The sequence below is a fragment of the Mobula birostris genome, chromosome 7 (genome assembly GCF_030028105.1).
Source record: "Mobula birostris isolate sMobBir1 chromosome 7, sMobBir1.hap1, whole genome shotgun sequence".
Lineage (NCBI taxonomy): Eukaryota > Metazoa > Chordata > Chondrichthyes > Myliobatiformes > Myliobatidae > Mobula > Mobula birostris.
Genome location: NC_092376.1, coordinates 16,426,690 through 16,450,217, shown reverse-complemented (window position 1 = coordinate 16,450,217; position 23,528 = coordinate 16,426,690). Strand labels below are relative to the sequence as shown.

The following is a 23,528-nucleotide window of genomic DNA, read 5'->3' as shown; positions in this document are numbered from 1 at the left end:
CTTGGATGGTAAAGGTCCTAAATGATGGATGTTGGCTTCTTGAAGAATCACCTTTTGAAGATTTCCTTGATGGTAGGGAGGCAAGTGGCAATGATGGAGCAGGCTTACTTTATAACCCTTTGCATATTTTCAGTGACCCAGAATTCTTTGTTTCTAGCCGACCCTCTTGCTGTACTATGACAGTGACTGGTCACTGGCATTGGGAGCTGAAGAGCCTGTTCCTGTTTTGTACTCTTCTATGTTATGTGGCTCCTCTGTGGCTCAGTGGAATATCTCTAGAAGCACAGTAAACCAACTTAATTCCTGTCCTTGTCTGAACAATTGTTTTCCGATAGACAGCCACTGAGAGAAAACCTGAAATGAGTACTTTCTCTCCTGATTGAAATCAATTGTATGCCTTCATGGCAAAATGATCAACTAACTCCAAACAAGTATTGATTAGGTATCAGATGGTCCACGAGGAGAGGTGTGTAGAAAGACACTGTGGGACTGTTTTGATCTTTCTAGTTTCTTGGTTATAAATCAGGAAAATGAAGTAATGGAAAGTGACTATGCACAAATGTGTATGAATGGCAGTCAATATACACACAGGAATTTTGTGCTGGCAATCAAAGATGAATTAAAGACCCACATCACTCAGGACATGCCCTGTTCTCATTGCTACCATCAGGGAGGAGGTACAGAAGCTTGAAGACATACACTCAACAATCCAGGACACCTTTCTCCTCTCTGCCATCAGATTTCTGAAAGGACGTTGAACCCACGAACACAACCACAAAACAGTCCTTCCAGGTGAGGCAACACTTCACCTGTGAGTCGGCTGGGGTGATATACTGCGTCCGGTGCTCCCGATGTGGCCTTCTATATATTGGCGAGACCCGACGCAGACTGGGAGACTGCTTTGCTGAACACCTACGCTCTGTCCGCCAGAGAAAGCAGGATCTCCCAGTGGCCATAATTCCACATCCCATTCCCATTCTGACATGTCTATCCACGGCCTCCTCTACTGTAAAGATGAAGCCACACTCAGGTTGGAGGAACAACACCTTATATTCTGTCTGGGTAGCCTCCAACCTGATGGCATGGACATCGACTTCTCTAACTTCCGCTAATGCCCCACCTCCCCCTCGTACCCCATCTGTTATTTATTTTTATACACACATTCTTTCTCTCACTCTCCTTTTTCTCCATCTGTCCCTCTGACTATACCCCTTGCCTATCCTCTGGGTTCCCCCCCCCGCCCCATCTTTCTCCCCGGACCTCCTGTCCCATGATCCTCTCGTATCCCCTTTTGCCTATCACCTGTCCAGCTCTTGGCTCCATCCCTCCCCTTCCTGTCTTCTCCTATCATTTTGGATCTCCCCCTCCCCCTCCCACTTTCAAATCTCTTACTAACTCTTCCTTCAGTTAGTCCTGACGAAGGGTCTCGGCCTGAAACGTCGACTGCACCTCTTCCTAGAGACGCTGCCTGGCCTGCTGCGTTCACCAGCAACTTTGATGTGTGTTGCTTGAATTTCCAGCATCTGCAGAATTCCTGTTGTTTGTTACTTTTTCCACCTCTTTTTGCACTTTTTTAACTTAACTTTTTAAATTAAATAATTTTAATTTAACCATTTTCACAACAAATTTCACATCATAAGCTGGTGATATTAAACCTGATTCTGATTTTTCTCTAATTAGTCCACAAATTTCAAAAGCATTCTGAGGATCAGATTTTGTGGTGGTCTGTGTTTTGTTCCTCAGAAAAATCCTTTAGATTCAATGCAACAGCCTGTTCTAATCTGGATACCAAAAATACTGGCAGGGTGCATCAAAAATACATACTCAGTGCCATTTTACTAAGTGCCTCCTTGACCTAATAAGGTGGCCATGGAGTGTCTATTCACATCTTCTGCTGAAGCCCATCCACTTCAAGGTTCAATGTGTTCTGCATTCAGAGATGCTCTTCTGCACATTACTGTTGTAACCTGTTGTTTTTTAAGTTACTGTCACCTTCCTATCAGCTTGAACCAGCTTGGCCATTCTCCTCTGACGCCGCTCATTAACAAGGCATTTTTGCTATAGTCTGCCACTCCCTGTATTTTTTTTTGCTTTTTGCACCATTCTTTGTAAACTCTAGAGACTGTTGTTATCGGCAGTCTCACGTACACACAACCCTGTAAAAGTATCACCAGCAATAGAGCACACCTGGAGTCTGGTTTTGCTGTAAAAAACCACTATTTTATTAGTAACTACATAATATAGTAACTTAAACCAGGTAAATCAAGAGTTAACGGTGTTATGCATATATAGGTATATATAGGGGTATATAACAGCAGTTTCTGGCCATAAGACATAGGAGCAGAATTAGGCCATTCAGCCCATCGAGTCTGCTCCACCATTCCATCATGGCTGATCCCAGATCCGACCCAACCCCATAGATTTGCCGTCTCATCATATCCTTTGATGCCATGACTGATAAGGAACTATCAACCTCTGCCTTAAATATATCCCCAGATTTGGCCTTCAGCACAGTCTGTGGCAGAGCATTCCACAGATTTTCTACTCTGTGGCGAAAAAAAAATCCTCCTTACCTCTGATCTAAAAGGTCATCCCTTAATTTTGAGGGTGTGCGCCCTGGTTCTGGATACCCTCACCATAGAAAACATCCTCTCCACCTCCACTCTATCTAGTCCTTTCAACATTCCATAGGTTTCAATGAGATCCACCCCACAATCTTCTAAATTCCAATGAGTACAGGCACAAAGCTGCCAAATGCTCCTCATAACGTTAACTCCCACACTCCCGGAGTCATCCTCATGAACCTCCTCTGGACTCTCTCCAATGACAATACATCCTTTCTGAGATATGGAGCCCCAAACTGTACATTTCTATAGATGTACCATGGAAAGCATCCTGACAGGCTGCATCGTTGCCTGGTGTGGCTACTGCACAGGACCAAAAAAAGCTGCAAAGGGCTGTAAATTTAGTTGGTTCCAGCTTGGCTACTAGCCTACTAAGTACCCAGGAGACCTTCAAGGAGTGGTGTCTCAGAAAGGCAGCATCCATTATTAAGGACCTCCAGCACCCAGGGAATGCCCTTTTCTCACTGTTACCATCAGGTAGGAGGTACAGAAGCCTGAAGGCACACACTCAGCGATTCAGGAACAGCTTCTTCTCCTCTGCTATCTGATTCCCAAATGGTCATTGAACCCGTGAACACAACCTCACTACTTCACTTTTTAAGAATAGATTATTTCTGTTTTTGCACAATTTTTAATCTGATTCTGATTCAGACTTACTGAAAATCATAAAAAAAAATACTTCAGCTGCTCGGCAGATGGGCAAAATCCATGTAGAGTTAACAATTCTGGTCATAATCTGTCATCAGAATGCTCCAGTGATAAGAGGCTGCATCTCAAAGATGTGTACATTGGTGGGGTATTTGCATGCCTTGGGTGCACATGAGTGCTTGAATCTGGGGAGGGGGAGTTTGTCATGGCAAGATATAGTTTAGGAAGAACCATTTGACTTCGTATTAATTAATGGTTCAAAGTCAAAGTAAATTTATTGTCAAAGTACGTATATATTACCATATACTAATTTGAGACTAATTCTTTGCAGGTATTTACAGGGGAAAAATTAATTACAATAGAGTTGATGAAAAACCATGCATAAACAAAGACTGACAAACCACCAAAGTGCAAGTTAAAAAAAAGATACTGAGAACACGAGTTATCGATTTATGAGATCTGGAATCCTTGAAAATGAGCTTGGATCTGGTGGGGTCAGCTCTCTGTGGGGGTGACTGAAGTTATCCACACTGGTTCAGGAGCCTGATAGCTGTAGGGTGACAACTGTTCCTGAAACAGGTGGTGTGGGACCCAAGGCTCCTTTTCCTCCTTCTTGAGGCTAGCAGTGAGAAAAGAGCATCGGCTGGATGGTGAGGGTCCCTGACGATGAAATCTGCTTTCTTGTGGTGGTGCTTTGTGTAAATGTGCTCAGTAGTGGGGAGGACTTTGCTTGCAATGGACTGGGCTGTATCCACCACTTTTCAAACTTTTCTGTTCCTGGGCATTGGTGTTTCGTCACCAGGCTGAGATGCAACCAGTCAGGATACTCTTCACTGGGTATCTATGGAGGTTTGTCGAAGTTTTAGGTGACGTGCCAAATCTACACAAACATCTAAGAACAGGGAGATGTTGTCATTGTGGCACGTACTCAATGGCACCAAAGCTCACTCTTCCACCATTCCTGTACTTATCACTGTTGTTCGTCCATCATTGACGTCGATGAGGACCATGATGATGGTGTCGAGACTAGCGTGTGACTTGGATTTAAGTGAGGGAGAGTTGTGCAGCGTCAGCCTCACTCTCTCTTCTCAATTCCCATCTGGATCCAGTGGCAAGACGGCTGGAGGTGGGACTAGGCACAGTGGATGACCAGGACGTCTTCTGTGTCTTGTCCTGCTCTACACGTTCCACGACGCTTGCAGAGACCGCCTTCTTGACCTTTGGACCTTCCATTGGTCTCGTCCGCTCAATCCGCCGGAGTCTGTCTTCACATGCTGGGATAGACAACTCCCTATCTCACCGAGGGTTTGAGACCCGTCGGCTACCCTCACCTGGTTTAGCCGGCTTGTCGAAGCCGTTGCCCGGGGTGTGGCCGCTGTCACATGCAAACAGCTACGGGGAGCCACAGGTGAGAGCTGAGTGCCAGGTGGGGACCAAAGGTGGACTAACCGCCCTGAAAAGGACGTGACATGTTCCCCCACCATTAACATTAATAGACATATTATTCACACACTTCGACCTGGGAAGAAGATTTGGGGGGGGAAGAGTACTGGTGGTATATAACGTTGGCAAACATCTGGAATGGAAAATATATAAAATTAATTGTGTCAATCCATGACCTCCTCTTGTGCAAGCTGAGGCCACCCTCGGGGTTGAGGAGTAACAACTTATATTCCACATGGGTACCCTCCAAACTGATGGTATGAACATCAATTACTCCTTCTACTAAACAAATTTCCCTCCTCCCCCTCCTCTATTCCCCACCCTGACGTTTCTCTTCTCACCTGCCTATTACTTCCCCCAGGACCTCTCCTCCTTCCCTTTCTCCTATGGTCCACTCTCCTCTCCAATCAGATTCTTTCTTCTCCAGCCCTTGACCTTTCCCATTCACCTGCTTCACCTATCACCTTCCAGCTCGCCTCTTTCCTCTCCCCCACCTTTTTATTCTGGCGTCTTCCCCCTCCCTTCTCAGTCCTGAAGAAGGGTCTTAGCCTCAAACGTCAACTCTTTATTCTTTTCCACAGATGCTGCCTGACCTGCTGAGTTCCTTCAGCAGTTTGTGTGTGTTGCTTAAAATTGAAATTGAATACTAAGAAAAACATTATAATGGATTTTGATTATGTCAAACACTGTAGCTTTAATTCACACATTTTCGTATACTGCAGATCCTATAATTTATCTTGTCCAAGCTAATCACAGCTAGATGCCATCTATTGGGAAAATGGTGCTAACAATTTGCCATTTTCAAAGCAGTCAGTCACAGACACCCACTGGCAACCTATTAGCCAAGTCGATTATTTCGGGCATTTCATCAATATGTGTTTTTGCTATATTAACCCATTTATAAAGCTCTGTGGATTTCAAACCAGCTGGGTCATCAAGCAGTTTTAAAAGAGCTGATCACACCTTGTTAATGAGCAATTACTTCATTATTACCATACAGGAGGTGATTGATAAATATCAGGAGATATAATTGCTAATTTGAGACTTCTGTTTTGAAGTACAATGGATAGTTTGTTTCTTAATTTTCTCGGCAAACTGCATTGACTTCAACAGTATCGTAATAAATTATGGGAAAGGTGATGAAGAAAATTTCTGTGAAAAAATTGGTTTTACTTAAAGATCAGCATGAAAAATTAACTCCCAGCGCATGTGTGGATGTGCACTTCCCACTATTCAGGATATTTACAAGGATAGGTATGTAAAAAGGGCCTGAAAGATCATTAGGGACATGAGTTACCCCAACCATAAACTGTTCTAGCTGCTACAATCCGGGAAGCGGTACCACAGCATAAAAGCCAGGACCAACAGGCTCCAGGACAGCTTCTTCCACCAGGCCACCAGACTGATTAATTCATGCTGACACAACTGTATTTCTATGTTATATTGACTGTACTGTTGTACTTACTATCTATTACAAATTACTATAAATTGCACATAGCACATTTAGACAGGGATGTAACATAAAGACTTTTACTCCTCATGTATATGAAGGATGTAAGTAATAAATTCAATTCAATTCCGTTTCTTTCACTACAGATGCTGCCTGATCTGCTGAGCATCTTCAGCATTTTCTGCTTTTATTCCTGAAAGAGCTGAATGAATTGCACTCAGGAGGTACCTAATAAAGTGGCTACTGACAGTATGGCCATGGTCTTCTGCTAGCTATGTGCCAGAGAAAACAGTGACAGCTTATCCACCCTCTCCACATAACTCAAGCCCTCCAGTCGCAGAATATCCTTGTGATTTCTTTCTTCACCTTTTATATCTTGATACTATCCTTTCTATAGCTAGGCAGCTAGAACAGCACACAATACTCCAAGTGTGGTCTCGCCAGGGACTGGTACTTGAGGTCTTAACCCTTGCACTCAAAGGCATTGACCAATGAGCGCAACATCAGTCAGTCAAATATTAATGCACTTATTTTATCAAGATCAATTAGAACATAGAACAGCACAGCACAGGAACAGAACCTTTGGCCCACAATGTAGTAATCAAATGAATCAACTAAACTAATCCCTTACTATGTCCTTATCCCTCCATTTTCCTCACATTCATGTGCCTATCTAAACGTCCCTTAAAAGTTCCTAATGTACCTACTGTACTTCAACCCCACCCCAAGCAGCACGTTCTGGGCACCCACCACTCTGTGTAAAAAAGTGTGCTCCTCACATCTACTTTAAAATTAGCCCCTCTCACCTTAAGTGCATGCAACTTCAGGGAAAAAAGATACTGCCTATCTACCCTATGCCTCTTATAAACCTCTCCCCACAGCCTCCACCACTCCAGAGAAAACAACCTAAGTGTGACCAACCTCTCGCTATTGCACATGCCCTCTAATCCAGGCAGCATCCCAGTAAGCCTCTCCAAACCCTCAACATCATTTCTATCATCAATCATTCAGGGATTCTCCTTAAATCTGGCTAAGTGCACTTGCAGCACGTGCTGTCTGATGTGGGATCATTAAGGAGATAATTTGCATTAAGTAGGACAGTATTTATTTAATCAGTGACATCTACAGTATGCTATTAATCACAGATTTCACCTGCAAATCAGTGTCCAAGCTCATCAATGTTCTCCAGAAATCTGTGATTTTCTTCTCTCTGACAAGTAATTTGAGTTCTCACATTACAGGAAGGATATGCATAGGTCTAAACAGTGCACAGAGGAGATAATGAAGAACCTGAACGTCAGGAGAATTTCAGAAATGAGTCTAGGCTGTGCTTGGAAACTAAACAGAGTTTTAAATGAGGTGTAAAAACATTGTGAGTGTCCTAAACAGATAAAAAACCTAATTCCCTAAACAGAGAAATAAATTAAGTGATGCCTTTGAGGTAATCGATGAAGGGCTCAGAGGGAAAATTAATACAAAGTAATACACACAAAATGCTGAAGGAACCCTGCAGGTCAGGCAGCATCTATAGAAAGGAATAAAGAGTCAAGAGGAATAAACAGTTGACTTTTCGGGCTGAGACCCTTCATCAGGACAGGAAAGGAAGGGGAAAGAAGCCAGGATAAGAAGGTGGGGGGAGGGGAAGGAGTACAAGCTAGAAGGTGATAGGTGAATCCAGATGAGGGGGAAAATCGGTGGGTGGGGGGGTGAAGTAAGAAGCAGGGAGATGATAAGTGGGAAAGGTAAAGGGCTGAAAGAAGGAATATGGTAGGAGAGAATGGTGGACCATGGGAGAAAGGGCAGGAGGAGGACCACCAGAGGGAGGTGATAGGCAAGTAAGGAGAAGAGAAGAGGTAAAATAGGAGCCAGAATGGGGAATGGAAAAAGAGAGAAGGGGAGGGGAGAAATTATCGAAAGTTAGAAAAATTGACGTTCATGCCTGCAGGCTGGAAGCTACCCAGATGGAATATGACATGTTGCTCCTCCAACCTGAGATTGGCCTTATCGTAGCAGTGGACGAGGCCATGGACTGACAATTTAGAATAGGAATGGGGATAGGAATTAAAATGGAAACCCCACTTTTTACAAATTAACACATATGCAGGGTTCTGATCCAAAACATGGACGATTTTTTTCCTCCCACCAATGCTGCCTGACAATCTGTGTAGTTCCAGATTCAAGCATCTGCAATCTCTTGCCTCACTGGAGATAATTGACACCCAGGGGTGTTGGTTCTCTGGAATTCAGTAGTGTAAGCAGAAATTATCAACACATTTGACAGCACTTCATTACGGGCTAAAACCTGTGAATAGGATTAGGATGGATACTCTTTCCTTAGTCTGACTGTGTCATAACTTTATACAATTTATGTCAATCCCACAGGGTAAAAATTATCAGAATAACCGCACTATTATTTAATATATCACTATTAGTTTCTATACAAGAGAAAAAAAGCATAATTCTCTCAGGGCTTAAGCATTATCAGTGCCATGAAATGGAATGCTTTCATTTTAGTCAATCAATCTTCAAATACCTTCAGCCTAATTGGAGCTGATCCAAATGCAGAGTCCTGCCACTCTGCTCAAAGACTCTCAGTTCCAATTTCACACCAACACCCACTACATCCTTATCATGTCATCTTCACTTTCCTACACAAGTCAACCGGATCTCTTAAGTCAGAATATCATTGAGCAGGAGTCCCTCTGCTTGCCTGGGGATATATCTGGCCAAGAAGAGTTTTGCAGTGTGACTAGGAACCATTTTGTTCTGGAGTCTCACAGGCAAACAGCAGCAAATTCATCTTCTTCCTCTTGTTTGTAAGTTTTGAGCTCTGATTCACGTTCTGTTGGTTTTCTGAAGACCAATATAAACTCTCGAATTGTGCACAGAGGCTGTAAAAATCAGCTCTGTTGTTTGAGCGACACACGTCAAAGTTGCCGGTGAACGCAGCAGGCCAGGCAGCATCTCTAGGAAGAGGTACAGTCGAAGTTTCGGGCCGAGACCCTGACGAAGGGTTTCGGCCCGAAACGTCGACTGTACCTCTTCCTAGAGATGCTGCGTTCACCAGCAACTTTTACGTGTGTTGCTTGAGATTCCAGCATCTGCAGATTTCCTCGTGTTTCTGTCGTTTGAGGTTTTTTTGGAGCCAAGATGATTCCAAAATAGCACCTGATGTGGCAGAAGTCATTCCAGAGCTGCACTGGGGAGGATTTTTGCCCATATGTAAATAATGTCTCCCAGAAATATGTAGGCATGCAAATTGCACAGACTTTGACATCAGTTACTGTATAATACTAATCTTGTACCATAACCTTTGCCATGTAGCCCAAAGCCCAATATTTATTTTTTCTTTTTACCAGTCCTTTTTTTCCAATCCTGATGAAGGCTCTTGGCCCAAAATGTCGACTATACTCTTTTCCATAGATGCTGCCTGGCCTGCTGAGTTCCCCCAGCATTTTGTGCGTGTTGCTCTGGATTTCCAGCATCTGCAGATTTTCTCTTGTTTGCCCTTGTTATTACTTATGCACAACCAAATGTGCATTCGGTCGCAAGGACACCTCCTGAAACCACTGATATTTAAAAGGATCATCACCAGAATCATACAGCATGGAATAAGTCTATTTGGCTCAACACATCCATGCTAACCCAGACTCTCTGATCTACAGGCTATTCCCAAGAATACACACACGGAGACAAACATCCAGTGCTGCTGGCAGATCATCAAATAGCTGAAAGATGTCCTTTGGTCTGCCCGAAAGCTGTTGGTGTGCCAATACATCAAGACGCCCGCAAAGGAAGGCACATTCCAGGCTGCAGGAGTACGTGCTGAGGGAAGCACTGAAGCTTGGTGCAGCCACTGCAAGTGCTTGGAGGAGAAGGACCACAGCGTGGGGTTCTTTTGCCTCTGGAAAGGGAGGAGCCGGGTTGGGTGAGGAAGCCCCTCGATTATTGTAGCAGTATTCCAACTCAGAGAGCCATGCGAGTGGAGCAGTGGTATTGATGTGTTGGAATGTTAATAGAACAGTACTGAAAGCATTGCCTATGGATTTAAAGAAAGAAAACATATTGCAAGGCTTATTCTTGTATTTTTCATAATGAATAAAGTTTACATAGATTGAAAAAAAAATTGTCCATGATTGGCCCAACCTGGGGTCTATGAACTACTCGGTTACTGGTAGGGGTCCTTGGGATAAAACTGGTTGGGAACCCCTGCGATTATCCTATTTCTGTCTATGTACTTGTTAAGGTATCTTTTAAGTGCTGTTAATGTACCAAAGGATGTCTTTCACCTATTTGATGATCTGCCAGCAGCACTCGATGTTTGTCGCCATGCGTGTATTCTTGGAAACAGCCTGTAGATCAGAGAGTCCGGGTTAGCATGGATAAGTTGGGCCAATGAGCCTTATTCCATGCTGTATGACTCTGGTGATGATCCTTTTAAATATCAGTGGTTCGGGGAGGTGTCCTTGCGATTGAATGCACATTCGGTAGTGCACAAGTAATAACAGGGACAAGCAAGAGAAGATCTGCAGATGTTGGAAATCCAAGCAACACACACAAAATGTCGGAGGAACTTAGCAAGCAAGGCAGCATCTATGGAAAAGAGTACAGTTGATATTTTGGGCCAAGACCCTTCATCAAGACTGGAAAAAAAGGAAAAAATAAATAAAACAGGGTCACTGGGCTACATGGCATATGTCATGGTATAACATTAGTATTATAGAAACAGGAATATAGAAAATCTACAGCACAATACAGGCCCTTCGATCCACAATGCTGTGCTGAACATGTATTTACTTTAGAAATTATCTATGGTTACCCATAGCCCTCTATTTTTCTAAACTCCATAATAACTGATGTCAAGGTCTGTGCAATTTGCATGCCTACATATTTCTGGTAGATGCTATTTACAAATGGGCAAAAATCCTCCCCAAATCAGCATCTAGAATGACTTATGCCTCATCAGGTGCTATTTTGGAATCATTTTTGGCTCTGAAAATAATTTCAAATGACTGAGCTGATTTTTACAGCCTCCGTGCACAGTTTGAGAGTTTGTTAGTCTTCAGCAATCCAACAGAATGCGAGTCAGAGCCCAAAACTTCCAAGCAAGAGGAAGAAGGTGAATTTGCTTCCGTTTCCCTGTGAGACTCCAGCACAAAATGATTTCTAGTCATATTTCAAAACTCTTCTTGGCCAGAGATACCCCCGGGTGAGCAGAGGGGCTCCTACTCAAAAATATTCTGACTTAAGAGAATGGCCGGACTGATTCAAGCTGACAGGAAGGTGACGGTAACTCAAATAAGCACGAGTTACAATAGTGATGTGCAGAAGAGCATCTCTGAAGTGGATGGGATACAGCAACAGAAAGCCATTGTGGCCATTGTGTTTTATCCATTAATGGTCCTTTGGGAAGAATGAAGTTTAAAGCCAAAGGACGAGATAAAATAAGCCAATACGACATTTTGTTTGTGAATTCATTCCCATTGTGAACACTTGCCATTGGCCTCCTAAGCTATTCTTAGCTGAACAGAAGGTTGAGGAACAGCATTTTTCAATAAATCATCTTCCAACATTACAACAGCACTAACTGAATTCAATAACTTCAGATCATAACTCCTTTGCCATTAATCATACAACAGCTGTTGATAATGACTTTGAAATTCTCATTTACAATATAATCATTAATTCTTTTTACTTTTTTTTTGGTTTATTTTCAAATTATCTTGTTTAGCGCTATGCACACAAAATGCTTGAGGAACTCAACAGGTCAGGCAGCATCTGTGGAAAGGAATAAATAGTCATTGTTTCAGGCCAAGACTCTTCATCAGGACTGGTGAACCCTAATGAAAAGCCTCAGCCTGAAACGTCAACTGTTTATTCATTTTCATAGATGCTACCTGACCTGCTGAGTTCCTACAGCATTTTCTGTGTATTGCTCTGGACTTCCAACTTCTGCAGAATCTCTTGTGTTTATTGTTTTGAACTATCATGCTTTTTACTCTCTTCTGTCCTCCTGCCACAGATCATCTTTCTTATGATCACTTTCCCTTTCCTTGACTGCAAACATGTTTAAATTTGTTCACATCTCTACGTTTGTCGCATTCTTAGAAAACTAAACATTAAACATGCTTCTCATTCATCAACACTGTTATTCCAAAAATTCTTTTGGTTTTCATCTGGATTTCCACCACCCACAGTATTTTATTCTCAAACTAAAAGCTGGTACATTCCAATTAATGGCACAGGAAAGGTTAATGGATATGAGTTCAGAGAAAATTTACAAGGATGCTGCTGGGACTTGAGGGTCTGAGTTACAGGGAAAGGTTGTATAAGTTAGAACTTTTTTCACTGAGGTTAGATGAGACTAGAACGAGAAGTCATAGGGCTAAGGGTGTAAGGTGAAACATGAGGAGGAACTTCTTCACTCAAAGGGTGAGAGTGTGGAGCAAGCTGCCAGCAGAAGTGCTGGGTGTGAGTTTGATTTACTTTTTTAAAAAATAATTGTCATTTGGAAAGAATCAGGTCTAAAGCCAAAGATAAGATGAAATAAGCCAATATGACATTTTGAGTGTCAACCCCTATATTCTCCATATCTCCCCCCCATATATTATTGCCACTCACTCCTCCAAACCCCTGACCATCTCTACTTTATCATTTCCTGTCAGTCATCTTATGTGCAGACACTCCTGTGCCTAGCTTCACTTTATGGACATTCAATCAATCTCTGTATTTGTACCTATTGTGTTTTTATTATTATTGTACTCTTCATCTTACTGTGTTTTTTTGGGTGCTGCATCGGACCTCGATTAACCACTATTTTGTTCCCCTTTATACTTGTGTACTGGAAAGGACATTAAATGATCCTGGATCTTGAATCTTGAATCTAACCCCCTTTATTCTTGCTTCATTCATATTAATTCATCCATTGGCCCCTGCCCCAGACTCTTCATCTTCACACTAGGGGCTATTTACAGTGGCTAGTTGACCTGCCAACCAGTGTGAGGAAACACACAGGGAGAGTGGGTAAACTCCACACAGGCCTGCAGTGAACCCGGGTTGCTGGAGGCAATGGCTTTACCAGCTGCATCACTGCATTGCCCCACTGATCAAAGAACAACAACTATAACTTACATTTGTAGCGAGCCCTTAAGGTAGGGGTTCCCAACCTGGTGTCCACAGACCTCTTGGTTAATGATAAGGGTTCGTGGCATAAAAAAAGGTTGGGAATGTTTGCTTTTTAATGATAAAACACCCTATGGCATCTGAATGGGCTATTATCAACCTAAATATGGTACTGTTTCACAGAAGGGGGATTTGGACAGGTAGCTGCTTGTTAGGCTAAATGTGTGTATTTTATTTTAAAGCAGAGAGAGGTAAAGATAATTGGGGGAGGGAGATTTGTTGTGTGGGAGAAAAAGATAAGATATAGTATCAAAAAGACCATAAGACATTGAAGCAAACTAGGCCATTTAGCTCAGCAATTTGGCTTTGCCATTCATTACAGCTGATTTATTATCGGTCTCAACCTCTTTCTCCGGTCTTCTCCCCATAAACTTTATTTTATTGTCGCCAAACAATTGATACTAGAGCGTACAATCATCACAGTGATATTTGATTCTGCGCTTCGCACTCCCTGGAGTACAAATCAATAGTAAATATTAAAAATTTAAATTATAAATCATAAATAGAAAATAGAAAACGGAAAGTAAGGTAGTGCAAAAAAACCGAGAGGCAGGTCCGGGTATTTGGAGGGTACAGCCCAGATCCGGGTCAGGATCCGTTCAGCGACCTATCACCCTCAGTTTTAAATATCCCCAATGGTTTAGCCTTCATAGCTGCCTTTGGCAATGAATTCCACAGATTCATCATACTCTGGCTATAAAAATGCCTCCACATGTCTATTTCAAAGGGATCTCCTACTCTGAGGCTGTGCCATCTGGCCCTCGGCTCCCCTGCTACAGGAAACATCCTCCCCACATTTGTTCTTTCTAGGCCTTTCAATATTTGATTGTGTTCAATGAGATCCTCCCTCAGTCCTAAATTCCAAAGAGTTCATGCCCAGAGGCACCAAGCGCTCCTCATATGTCAACCCTTTTGTTCCCAGAATCATTCTAGTGAACCTTTTTATGCCATGGACCCCTCCCATCAACGCAGCGATTCGTGAGCCCCAGGTTGGGAATCCCTCCTCTGGGCCCCTGTCACTGCCGACACATCATTTTTTGGGGCTCAAAATGGCTCACAATGCTTCAAGTACAGTCTGACAAATGCCTATAAAGCCTTGCATTTATATTCTAGTCCTCTCAAAATGAGTGCTAACATTGCATTTGCCTTCCTCACCACTGACGCAACCTGCCAGTTAACCCTCAGAGATGGTGAAGCAATTAAATCGGGGACTTACCAGAGAGTAATTTTTTTTAGCTTAGTTTAGTGGTTTTTTTCCCTCAATAACAGGAAATCTTGAGTCTTTTTTTTTCTATGAACTGTTAAGAGGAGAAGTGGTTCTCTTGTCTCTTTATTTTAGCTTAATACTACACATGATTTTGACAGTGTCTATTCCTTTCTTTGTATTAATATTGATATATGTATTTGAGATAACCTCTCCTCTGGTTTGTATTTATCCTTATTCTTTTAAATCAATAAAAAAAATTGAAAGAGGAAAAAAAAAGAGAGAATAAAGCAGGAGGAGTGCTGACAGAGATACAAGAGACAGCAGGTGCTGGAATCTGGAGCAAAAATGACCAAACTGCTGGAGGAACTCAGCAGGTCAGGCAGCATCTGTGAAAGCAGAGGAACGGTCAGTGTTTCAGACCGAGACTCTGCGTCAGGAGGAGTTGCCAAGGTCTCTGAAGCTGGTGGGTCAGGAGATCAATGTTTCAGGCTGAGACTTTGCATCAGGAGGAGTTACCAAGCTGGTAGGTCAGCTGGATGTTATAAAAATAAAGGGGCAAATGCATGGAGGTGTTTGAAAATGATACCAGACGTGACCTACAACTGAATGACGTGAATAATGAAATTTTCACTTTCAAATATGCCTCCTCCTCCACCACCACCTTCTGTTTCCCCCTCTCTTTCCATCCATTCATGGTCCCCCCTGTCACCCAATTTTATCTCCTTCCCACAGTGATGACATTCATCTACTATCCACACGTCTCATTCACTAGATCCCCTCCCTCATCTGGTCCCCATCACCTCCCAGCTTCCCACTTCATTCTTCCCCCCACCCACTTGGCTTTACCTATCACCTTCAAGCTTGCCCTCCCTCTCCTTCCACCACCTGCTTATTCTGGCTTCTCCTCACTTCCTTTCCAGACCTGATGGACAGCCTTGGCCCAAAACATCAACTGTTTATTCCGTTCCATTGATGCCACCTGACCTGCTGAGATCCTCCAGCATTGTACTCCAAAGTACAACACAGAAACAGGCCCTTTGGTCCATCTAGTCCATGCCGAGCCATTTAAAGTGCCTACCCCCATAGCCCTCTATCCATGTATCTATCCAAACTTCACTTAAATGTTGAAATCGAGTTCGCATACCCCACTTGCACTGGCAGCTCATTCCACACTCTCATGGCTCTCTGAGTGAAGAAAATTCCACTCATGTTCACCTTAAACTTTTCACCTTTCACTCTTAACCAATGACCTCTGGTCGTAGTCCCACCCAACCTCAGTGGAAAAAGCCTGCTTGCATTTACCCTAGCTATACCCCTCATAATTCTGCATACCTCTATCAAATCTCCTCTCTGTCTTCTGCATTCCAAGGAATAAAGTCCTAATCTATTCAATCTTTCCTTATTACTGAGGTCTTCCAGACCCAGTAACATCCTCATAAATTTTCTCTGTACTCTTTCCTGTAGGCTGTTAGTCACCCTCCGAACTCGGTCTCCAGCTTCACCCTTCCCTCTCTCCACCCAGCTCTATCTCATCTTTCCTCACCCCTCCTCATTCCAGCTGTTATCAACCCACCAATGTCTCAGCCCTTTCCCTCCCTTCTTTAAACCAGCTACCTTTCCTGTCCAATCTCAATCTTGTTGACAATTCCTCCCCCCCAACCCCCGAGATGCTACTCCCGTTGAATTCCTCCATTTAGTTTATTTTTTTGCTCCAGATTCCAGCATAGAACATAGGACATTACAACATGGTACAGTCCCTTCAGCCCACAATGTCATGCCGACCTTTTAACCTACTCTGAGATGAATGCTTCCCTCCTACATAGCCCTCCATTTTTCTTCCATTCATGTGCCTAAGAATATCTTAAAAACCCCTAATGTGTCTGCCTCTACCACCATCACTGGCAGGGTGTCCCACGCACCCACCAATCTCTGCTAAAGGCCATATCTCTGACAACCCCCCACCCACCCATACTTCCCTCTTATCACCTTAAAATGATGCCCCTTGTATTAGTCATTGCTGCCCTGGGGAAAAGTCACTTGATCGATACCTCTTATCTCCTGTACACCCAGAGCACATGCACCTTGTGTCACCACCATCATCACGTGTGGTGTCGTATGAGGTAGGCAATCATAGTCTATCCATGATCATGATAGTTCTTGGTAAATTGCACAGAAGTGGTTTACCATTGTCTTCTTCTGGGCAGCATCTTTAAAGGAACGGTGACCCCAGCCATTATCAATACTCTTCAGAGATTGTCTGCCTGATATCAGTGGTCACGTAACCTGGACCTGTGATATGACCCAGCTGCTCATACGACCATCTACTACCTGCTCGCATGGTTTCATGTGACCCTGATCAAAGGGCTAAGCAGGTGCTACCCTTTGCCCAAGGATGACCTACAGGCTAGCGGAGGGAAGAAGCGACTTACACCTCCTCTGGTAGAGCCATATCTCCACCTCACCATAAGAGTTGCAAACTCATTTTCGATGTATTGGTGCATGACAAATTGTACTATGCAATAACAATAAAGATATTTCATTTCATTTCACTCTTGGACTTCACTATAGTCGTAATATTCAGGGCAATGAACATTGGATAGGCACCAATGCACAGGAAGCACATCATCATTGATAAAGGGTTGGATGCATGTCAGAAATAGAACTAGATCTGCAGAGGTTACTATTGAGAAAATAACATTTGGTAACACTGAGCATGAAGGCATTTTCATACTACAAAGCCATGCCCCAGCTTTCAAATCTGTCTTTGAAATGATACTAAGCCCAAACCTACTATCCACACATCTCAAGATTATTAACAACCTGACCAGTTCAAACTCTCTTGCTCTCTCACTCTCTTGCCTCCTACTCTGAATTTCCTCTCACCCTTCCATATAAAAACCTGTCATCCCCACACTCCATACTACTGACAAAAAGACATGTATAAACACAAATTATCTTTCATGCCCAGAGATGTAGAAACGCACCTCCACCTCTCTTGTGTCACCATGAGAGTTTTGAACTGAAGACAAAGTTCAACTTGTATTTTTTTTATCACTCTCTACAGAAGTTAATTCAGTAGAGGAATTAACTAACATGAGAGGTCAGTGTGTGGTTTGCTTTCACAGACATCAATAAGCAACTTAATGGGTTCCTGGAGAGAGGAAAGATTGAAACATTAAGGTAATAGGTAAAGTCATTACCTTATTCGTTATTACCATATTGCTCGACCTTATAGCCTCCTCCAGTTTCCACAGGGTCTTACCCCTTTTGTTTTACTGGGCCTTGAAGATTCATTTCTCTTTCACCTGCATCACCATGGTGGATATATTCATGGGCAGTAAATTGGTGTCACTATCCCATCAGCCTTTGCAGTTCTCTGAAGCTCATAAAATCCTCTGTGATTATTTGTGCTGTTGACTTGACAACAATGCAGCAAAGTGCACAAACCAAGCGAGCGACAGCTCTTCCAATGTAACAGAACTGCAATGGACCTGTTGCAATTTGCCTATCGCCACAACAGGCGTGCAAGCGACTGCATTCTCATTGGCTCTTCGCGTGGCCTTGGATCAGCTGGACAATGAAAATACCTATCTCAGGATGCTGTTTACTGACTACAGCTCAATATTTAACACCACCATCCCCACAGTCCTGATCGAGAAGCTACAGAACCTGTGCCTCTGTACCACCCTCTGCAACTGGATCTTCAGCTTTCTAACTGAAAGGTCACAATCTGTGCAGATCTGAAATCACATCTCTACCTCACCGTTGATCAACGTTGGTGCACCACTGGGATGTGCGCTGAGTTCACTGCTCCACTCTCTCAATACCCACAGCTCAAATGTCATCTATAAATTTGCTGATGATATAACTGCTGTTGGCAGTATTTCAGATGGTGATGAGAGGGCAAGATATGCAAGTTAGTTCAGTGGTGTCGCAGCAGCAATGTTGCACATAACGTCGGCAAGACCAAAGAGCTGAGACAAGGGTAAGACAAGGGGACATGAACCAATCTTCATAGAAGTGGATTGGAGAGAGTGAGCAATTTCAAGTTCCTGGGGTGTCATTTACAGTAGAGGAGGCCGTGGATAGACACATATCAGAATGGGAATGGGATGTGGAATTAAAATGTGTGGCCACTCGGAGATCCTGCTTTCTCTGGCGGACAGAGCATAGATGTGCCTCCTCTACTGTAAAGATGAAGCCACACTCAGGTTGGAGGAACAACACCTTATATTCCGTCTGGGGAGCCTCCAACCTGATGGCATGAACATTGACTTCTCTAACTTCCGCTAATGCCCCACCTCCCCCTCGTACCCCATCCGTTATTTATTTATATACACACATTCTTTCTTTCTCTCCTTTTTCTCCCTCTGTCCTTCTGACTATACCTCTTGCCCATCCTCTGGGTTCCCCCCCCATCCCCCTTTTCCTTCTCCCTGGGCCTCTTGTCCCATGATCCTCTCATATCCCTTCGCCAATCACCTGTCCAGCTCTTGGCTCCATCCCTCCCCCTCCTGTCTTCTCCTATCATTTTGGATCTCCCCCTCCCCCTCCAACTTTCAAATCTCTTACTAACTCTTCCTTCAGTTAGTCCTGACGAAGGGTCTCGGCCCGAAACGTCGACTGTACCTCTTCCTAGAGAGGCTGCCTGGCCTGCTGCGTTCACCAGCAACTTTGATGTGTGTTGCTTGAATTTCCAGCATCTGCAGAATTCCTCGTGTTCAGGTGACCAATTAACTACTTTGGAATGTGGGAGGAAACTGAAACACCCGGAGGAAACTCATGTGGTCAAAGGGAGAACATAGAAAGTCCTTACAGACAGCAGTGGGAATTGAATCCATATAAGTATTAAGAAAGAAAGGATCTGCACGTCTTGTTCCTCGACCTGGCCAATGCCTATGGATCAGTTCCTCATTCCCTACTGTGGACTGCTATGCTACCGTGCAATAAAGATAAGGATTGGACCATTTATCTTCTGTGCACCCTATTTTGCCACCCAGGTTTGTAGTCTGATTATCCTCTGTCTGGGCAGGAAACATATGCCATGCAGCACATACCTTATTGTTTCATGAGTACAAATCTGACACAAGAGCTAATTTGTATTCACTGACTGCCTCCCATTCTGTTTTACAGCTGCTTTGTTCTGGTTTGAAAAGGTAAACAACAAGTAGAACCTTCTGCAGCTACATTGGCAACTTCTCCCTCAGGCAATTTTCCTGAGAGGAAAACTGTAATGATTCCTTCTCATTCTATGTTAACATATGCTTCAAGAGCACCACAATATAAAAGAAGAGTGTGATGCTGAAGCTTTATAAGGCACTGGTCAGGCCACACTTGGGAGTGTTGTGAGCAGTTTTAGGACCCATATCTAAGAAAAGATGTGCTGGCATTGGACAGGGTCTAGAGGATGTTCACAAGAATGATCCCAGGAATGAAAGGGTTAACATATAAGGAGCACTGAGCCCATACTTGCTGGAGTTTTGAAGAATAGGGAGGGGTTGTCATTGAAATCTATCAAATACTGAAAGGCCGAAATAAAGTGGACATGGAACAGATGTTTGCAATAGAGGGGGAAGCCTTGGACCAGAGGGCACAGCATCAGAATACAAGGGTGACCCTTTAAAACAGAGAAAAGGAGGAATTTCTTTAGTCAGAGGGTGGTGAATCTGTGGAATTCATTACTACAGTTGGCAGTGGAGGCTAAGTCATTTAGCATATTTAAAGTGGAGGTTGATAGGTTCTTAATTAGTGAAGGTAGCAAAGGTCACAGGGAGAAGGCAGGAGAATGGGGTTGAGAGGGAATATAAATGAGCCATGGAAATGGTGGATAGACTCGATGGGCCAAATGGCCTAATTCTGCTCCTATGTCATAGGACGAATGAGCACAGGAATTCTTCAGAACTCAATCACCTTCAGCAACTTCTAAACCTTTTCGCCAAGAGTAAGGGCAGAAGCTGTAAATTGATCCACCAAGTCGCTCCCCCGTCTCGCTGATTGAGATCCCAGAGCATGAGTAGCAGTGAAGTGGTATATTCCATGCCAAGTTTGCTGGAGTTCAAGAAGGTAGTTCCTCATCCCCTTCTCAGGAAGGGGCCTCAAATTACCAACAGCACCAAGCCACAAAATAAATACTTTTCTAATAAATAATTTAATAAATATTGGAGATAGAATTCAGCCCGTCATACACATTCCGCCATTCAGTCTGATTTCCGCTGCTATGCATGCAGCTACGGTCATGGAGCTTTATAGAACTGAACAGGTCCTTCACCCCCTACCCATCATGGTTCCATAAACCTCGTCCAGCAACCACATTTCCATCTCAACTCTAGTGTTTTCTCTTGATACTGATATCATTATTTGGGGTTCAGAGTTCTGGTTTTCCAAGGTCCGCTGTGTTACAGTGTATTGTCTGACAACAACGTTGTATATCTACCCAATATGGAAATGCCTAGACAGAATGGATGTACAAAGGATATTTCCAATAATGGGAGAAGTCTAGGACCAGAGGACACAGCCTCACGGTAGAAGGACATCCCTTTTAGAACAGAGATGAGGGGGAATTTCTTCAGCCGGGGGTGGTGAATCTGTGGAATTCATTGCCACAGACGGCTGAGGAGGCCAAGTCATTGGGTATATTTAATGCAGAAGTTGAGAGGTTCTCAATTAGTAAGGGGATCAAAGATTACGGGGAGAAGGCAGGAGAATGGGGTTGAGTGGGAAAATAAATCAGCCATGACCAGATGGTGGAGCAGACTCAATGGGCCGAATGGTCTAATTTTGCACCTATATCTTATGCTCTGACAAGTCTGGATAATCTGGACTGAATGTTTTCTATCTCATGTATGGCTGTGTGTGAAATCGTACTTCCAGCGTGAAGCATCAGGTACTTAAAACCCATCTGTTGAATCATTCAGACCAGAGCTCAAAACAGAACTCCGCAGAAATGTAACGTATAACCAGGGTTACAATCCCTGCCAGTAAGGGACACACTTTGTTTGCACAAGTAGATAGATTCGGCAACTCGCAAGTGAATACATATGACACTTGTGTTCCGGCCATTCGGGTTATGGAAGTTCACCCTGACAGAATTTTAAAACATCTGAGATAACAGAGTAAAATTCACTCTTACGGAATCTATGTTGGAAAAAGTGAATAACTAAACAATCTCTTTTACATCTCGTGTTTCTTCATGCTAGCTAGGGCTTTTCTCTTTGGAGAAAAGGAGGATAAGAGGTGACTTGATAGGGGTGTACAACATAATAAGAGGCATAGATCGAGTGGACCGCCAGGCACTTCTCCCCAGTGTGGAAATAGCAACCACAAGGTGATTGGAGGAAAGCATAGGGGAGACGTCAGAGGTGATGACAGAGAGCAGAGGATGTTTGGAACGCGTTGCCAGGGTGGTGGTAGGGGCAGATACATTAGGGGCATTTAAGAGACACTTAGTTAGGCACCTGGATGTTAGAAAAATGGAGGGCTATGTAAGAGGGAAGGGTTAGATTGATCTTAGTGTAGTTTATAAGGTCAGCACGACATTGTGGGCTAAAAGGCCTGTTCTGGGCTGTAATATCAATGTTCTAAGCATGTACAGAAGATATAGCTTCACTTAGGAAAACTGGGATATTGAACTTTCTCTAGGAAATCGAACCTCACCCCTCCACCACCTTCCCTGATAACATGGGGATCACCTGCACACAGTAATGATCAGACTGAAAATGGAGGCATCAATGAGTATGTTCATTTCAATTAACATGGGCACCCATCACCCAGACATGAAAATACAATGATGCTTCTTTAATGAAACAATGCTTAAATTCTCGAACTCCCAACGAATGACCAACACAGTCCAAGGATGTGCTGGGGGTAGCCCACAAGCGTTGTCATGCTTTTGGTGCCAACGTAGCACGTCCACAACTCACTAACCCTTACTGACCAGTACGTTTTTGGAATGTGGGTAGAAACTGGAGCACCCTGAGGAAGCCCACACGGTCAAGCGGAGAGAGTACTAACTCCCTAAAGACAGCAGCAGGAATTGAACCCGATTTTGTCGCTGACATAACCTTATGCGAACTGCTACAGAAATTAATGTTGACCAAGCCAGTGACGGCTACATCCCAAAAGTTATACACTGGTGATGAACGGATGACATGCAAGACAGAGATTTTCACTGTAACTCAGTACACGTGACAATATTAATCCTGGAATCCATACTGGGTTGGGGTCTAGCCCCTTCTGTTGGCGCTACCCTCTGGTGTTCACTCAGTGCTGCCCTCCATTGTTCGCTAGGTGGAAGAACAAGCTGGACCAGGACGAGAGTCATGTCATTCAGGGACTTTGCTATATTATTTTATTTCTTTGCAACTGTATGTTTGTTTTTGTCTGAAATATGTGCTATTTGTGCTATGTGCCAATGGTAATGTGTGTTGCACCTTGGCCCCAGAGGAACAATGTTTCATTTAGCTCTAATCATGTATCGTTGAATGATAATTAAACTAGACCTTGAACTTGAGCTTGATATTAAACCAATTTCTAAGTAAAAGAATTGCAGACATTTATCATTTGTGCAACTGCTGGGGTGGTTCCTTAAACTCAAGTTTTAAAAGTTCTCAGTTAAAAACAAAAAGATATACAGATACAGTGGACAAGAGAGCTTATATCTCAGCATCATATCACACCCAGGCCATGCTCATACCTGCTCTGCAAGTCGTTTAGATTTATCTCTCCGATGTAATGGGTGGCTGAAGAGAGAGTGACGATTCGACTACTGTAGTCACTGCTCCCTGACTGCCTCAGAGCATCCCGGAGGAGATGGGTAAGCAAAAAATGTCCAAGGTAATTCACGCCAAAGTGCTCTTCAAATTCATCCTCTGTGTACCTCTGTGGAACGAGCATCACTGCCGCTGTGATTGGAAATGGAAGAGTGTTAAATTCTAGCACATATAATGCACACACTAGATAATTTATTCATTTACAC

The 23,528-nt window shown here is 43.4% G+C and overlaps 1 protein-coding gene across 3 annotated transcripts in view; it reads right to left on the bottom strand.

Moving 5' to 3' along the window:
- dhrsx (dehydrogenase/reductase (SDR family) X-linked) overlaps positions 1-23,528 on the bottom strand; it is a 365,248-nt gene that overhangs the window by 77,415 nt on the left and 264,305 nt on the right. For all 3 annotated transcript variants that reach the window (XM_072262658.1, XM_072262659.1, XM_072262660.1), the window contains one exon: positions 23,247-23,454. In XM_072262658.1, the coding sequence (XP_072118759.1) occupies positions 23,247-23,454 (208 nt within the window). The remainder of the gene's footprint in view (positions 1-23,246; positions 23,455-23,528) is intronic.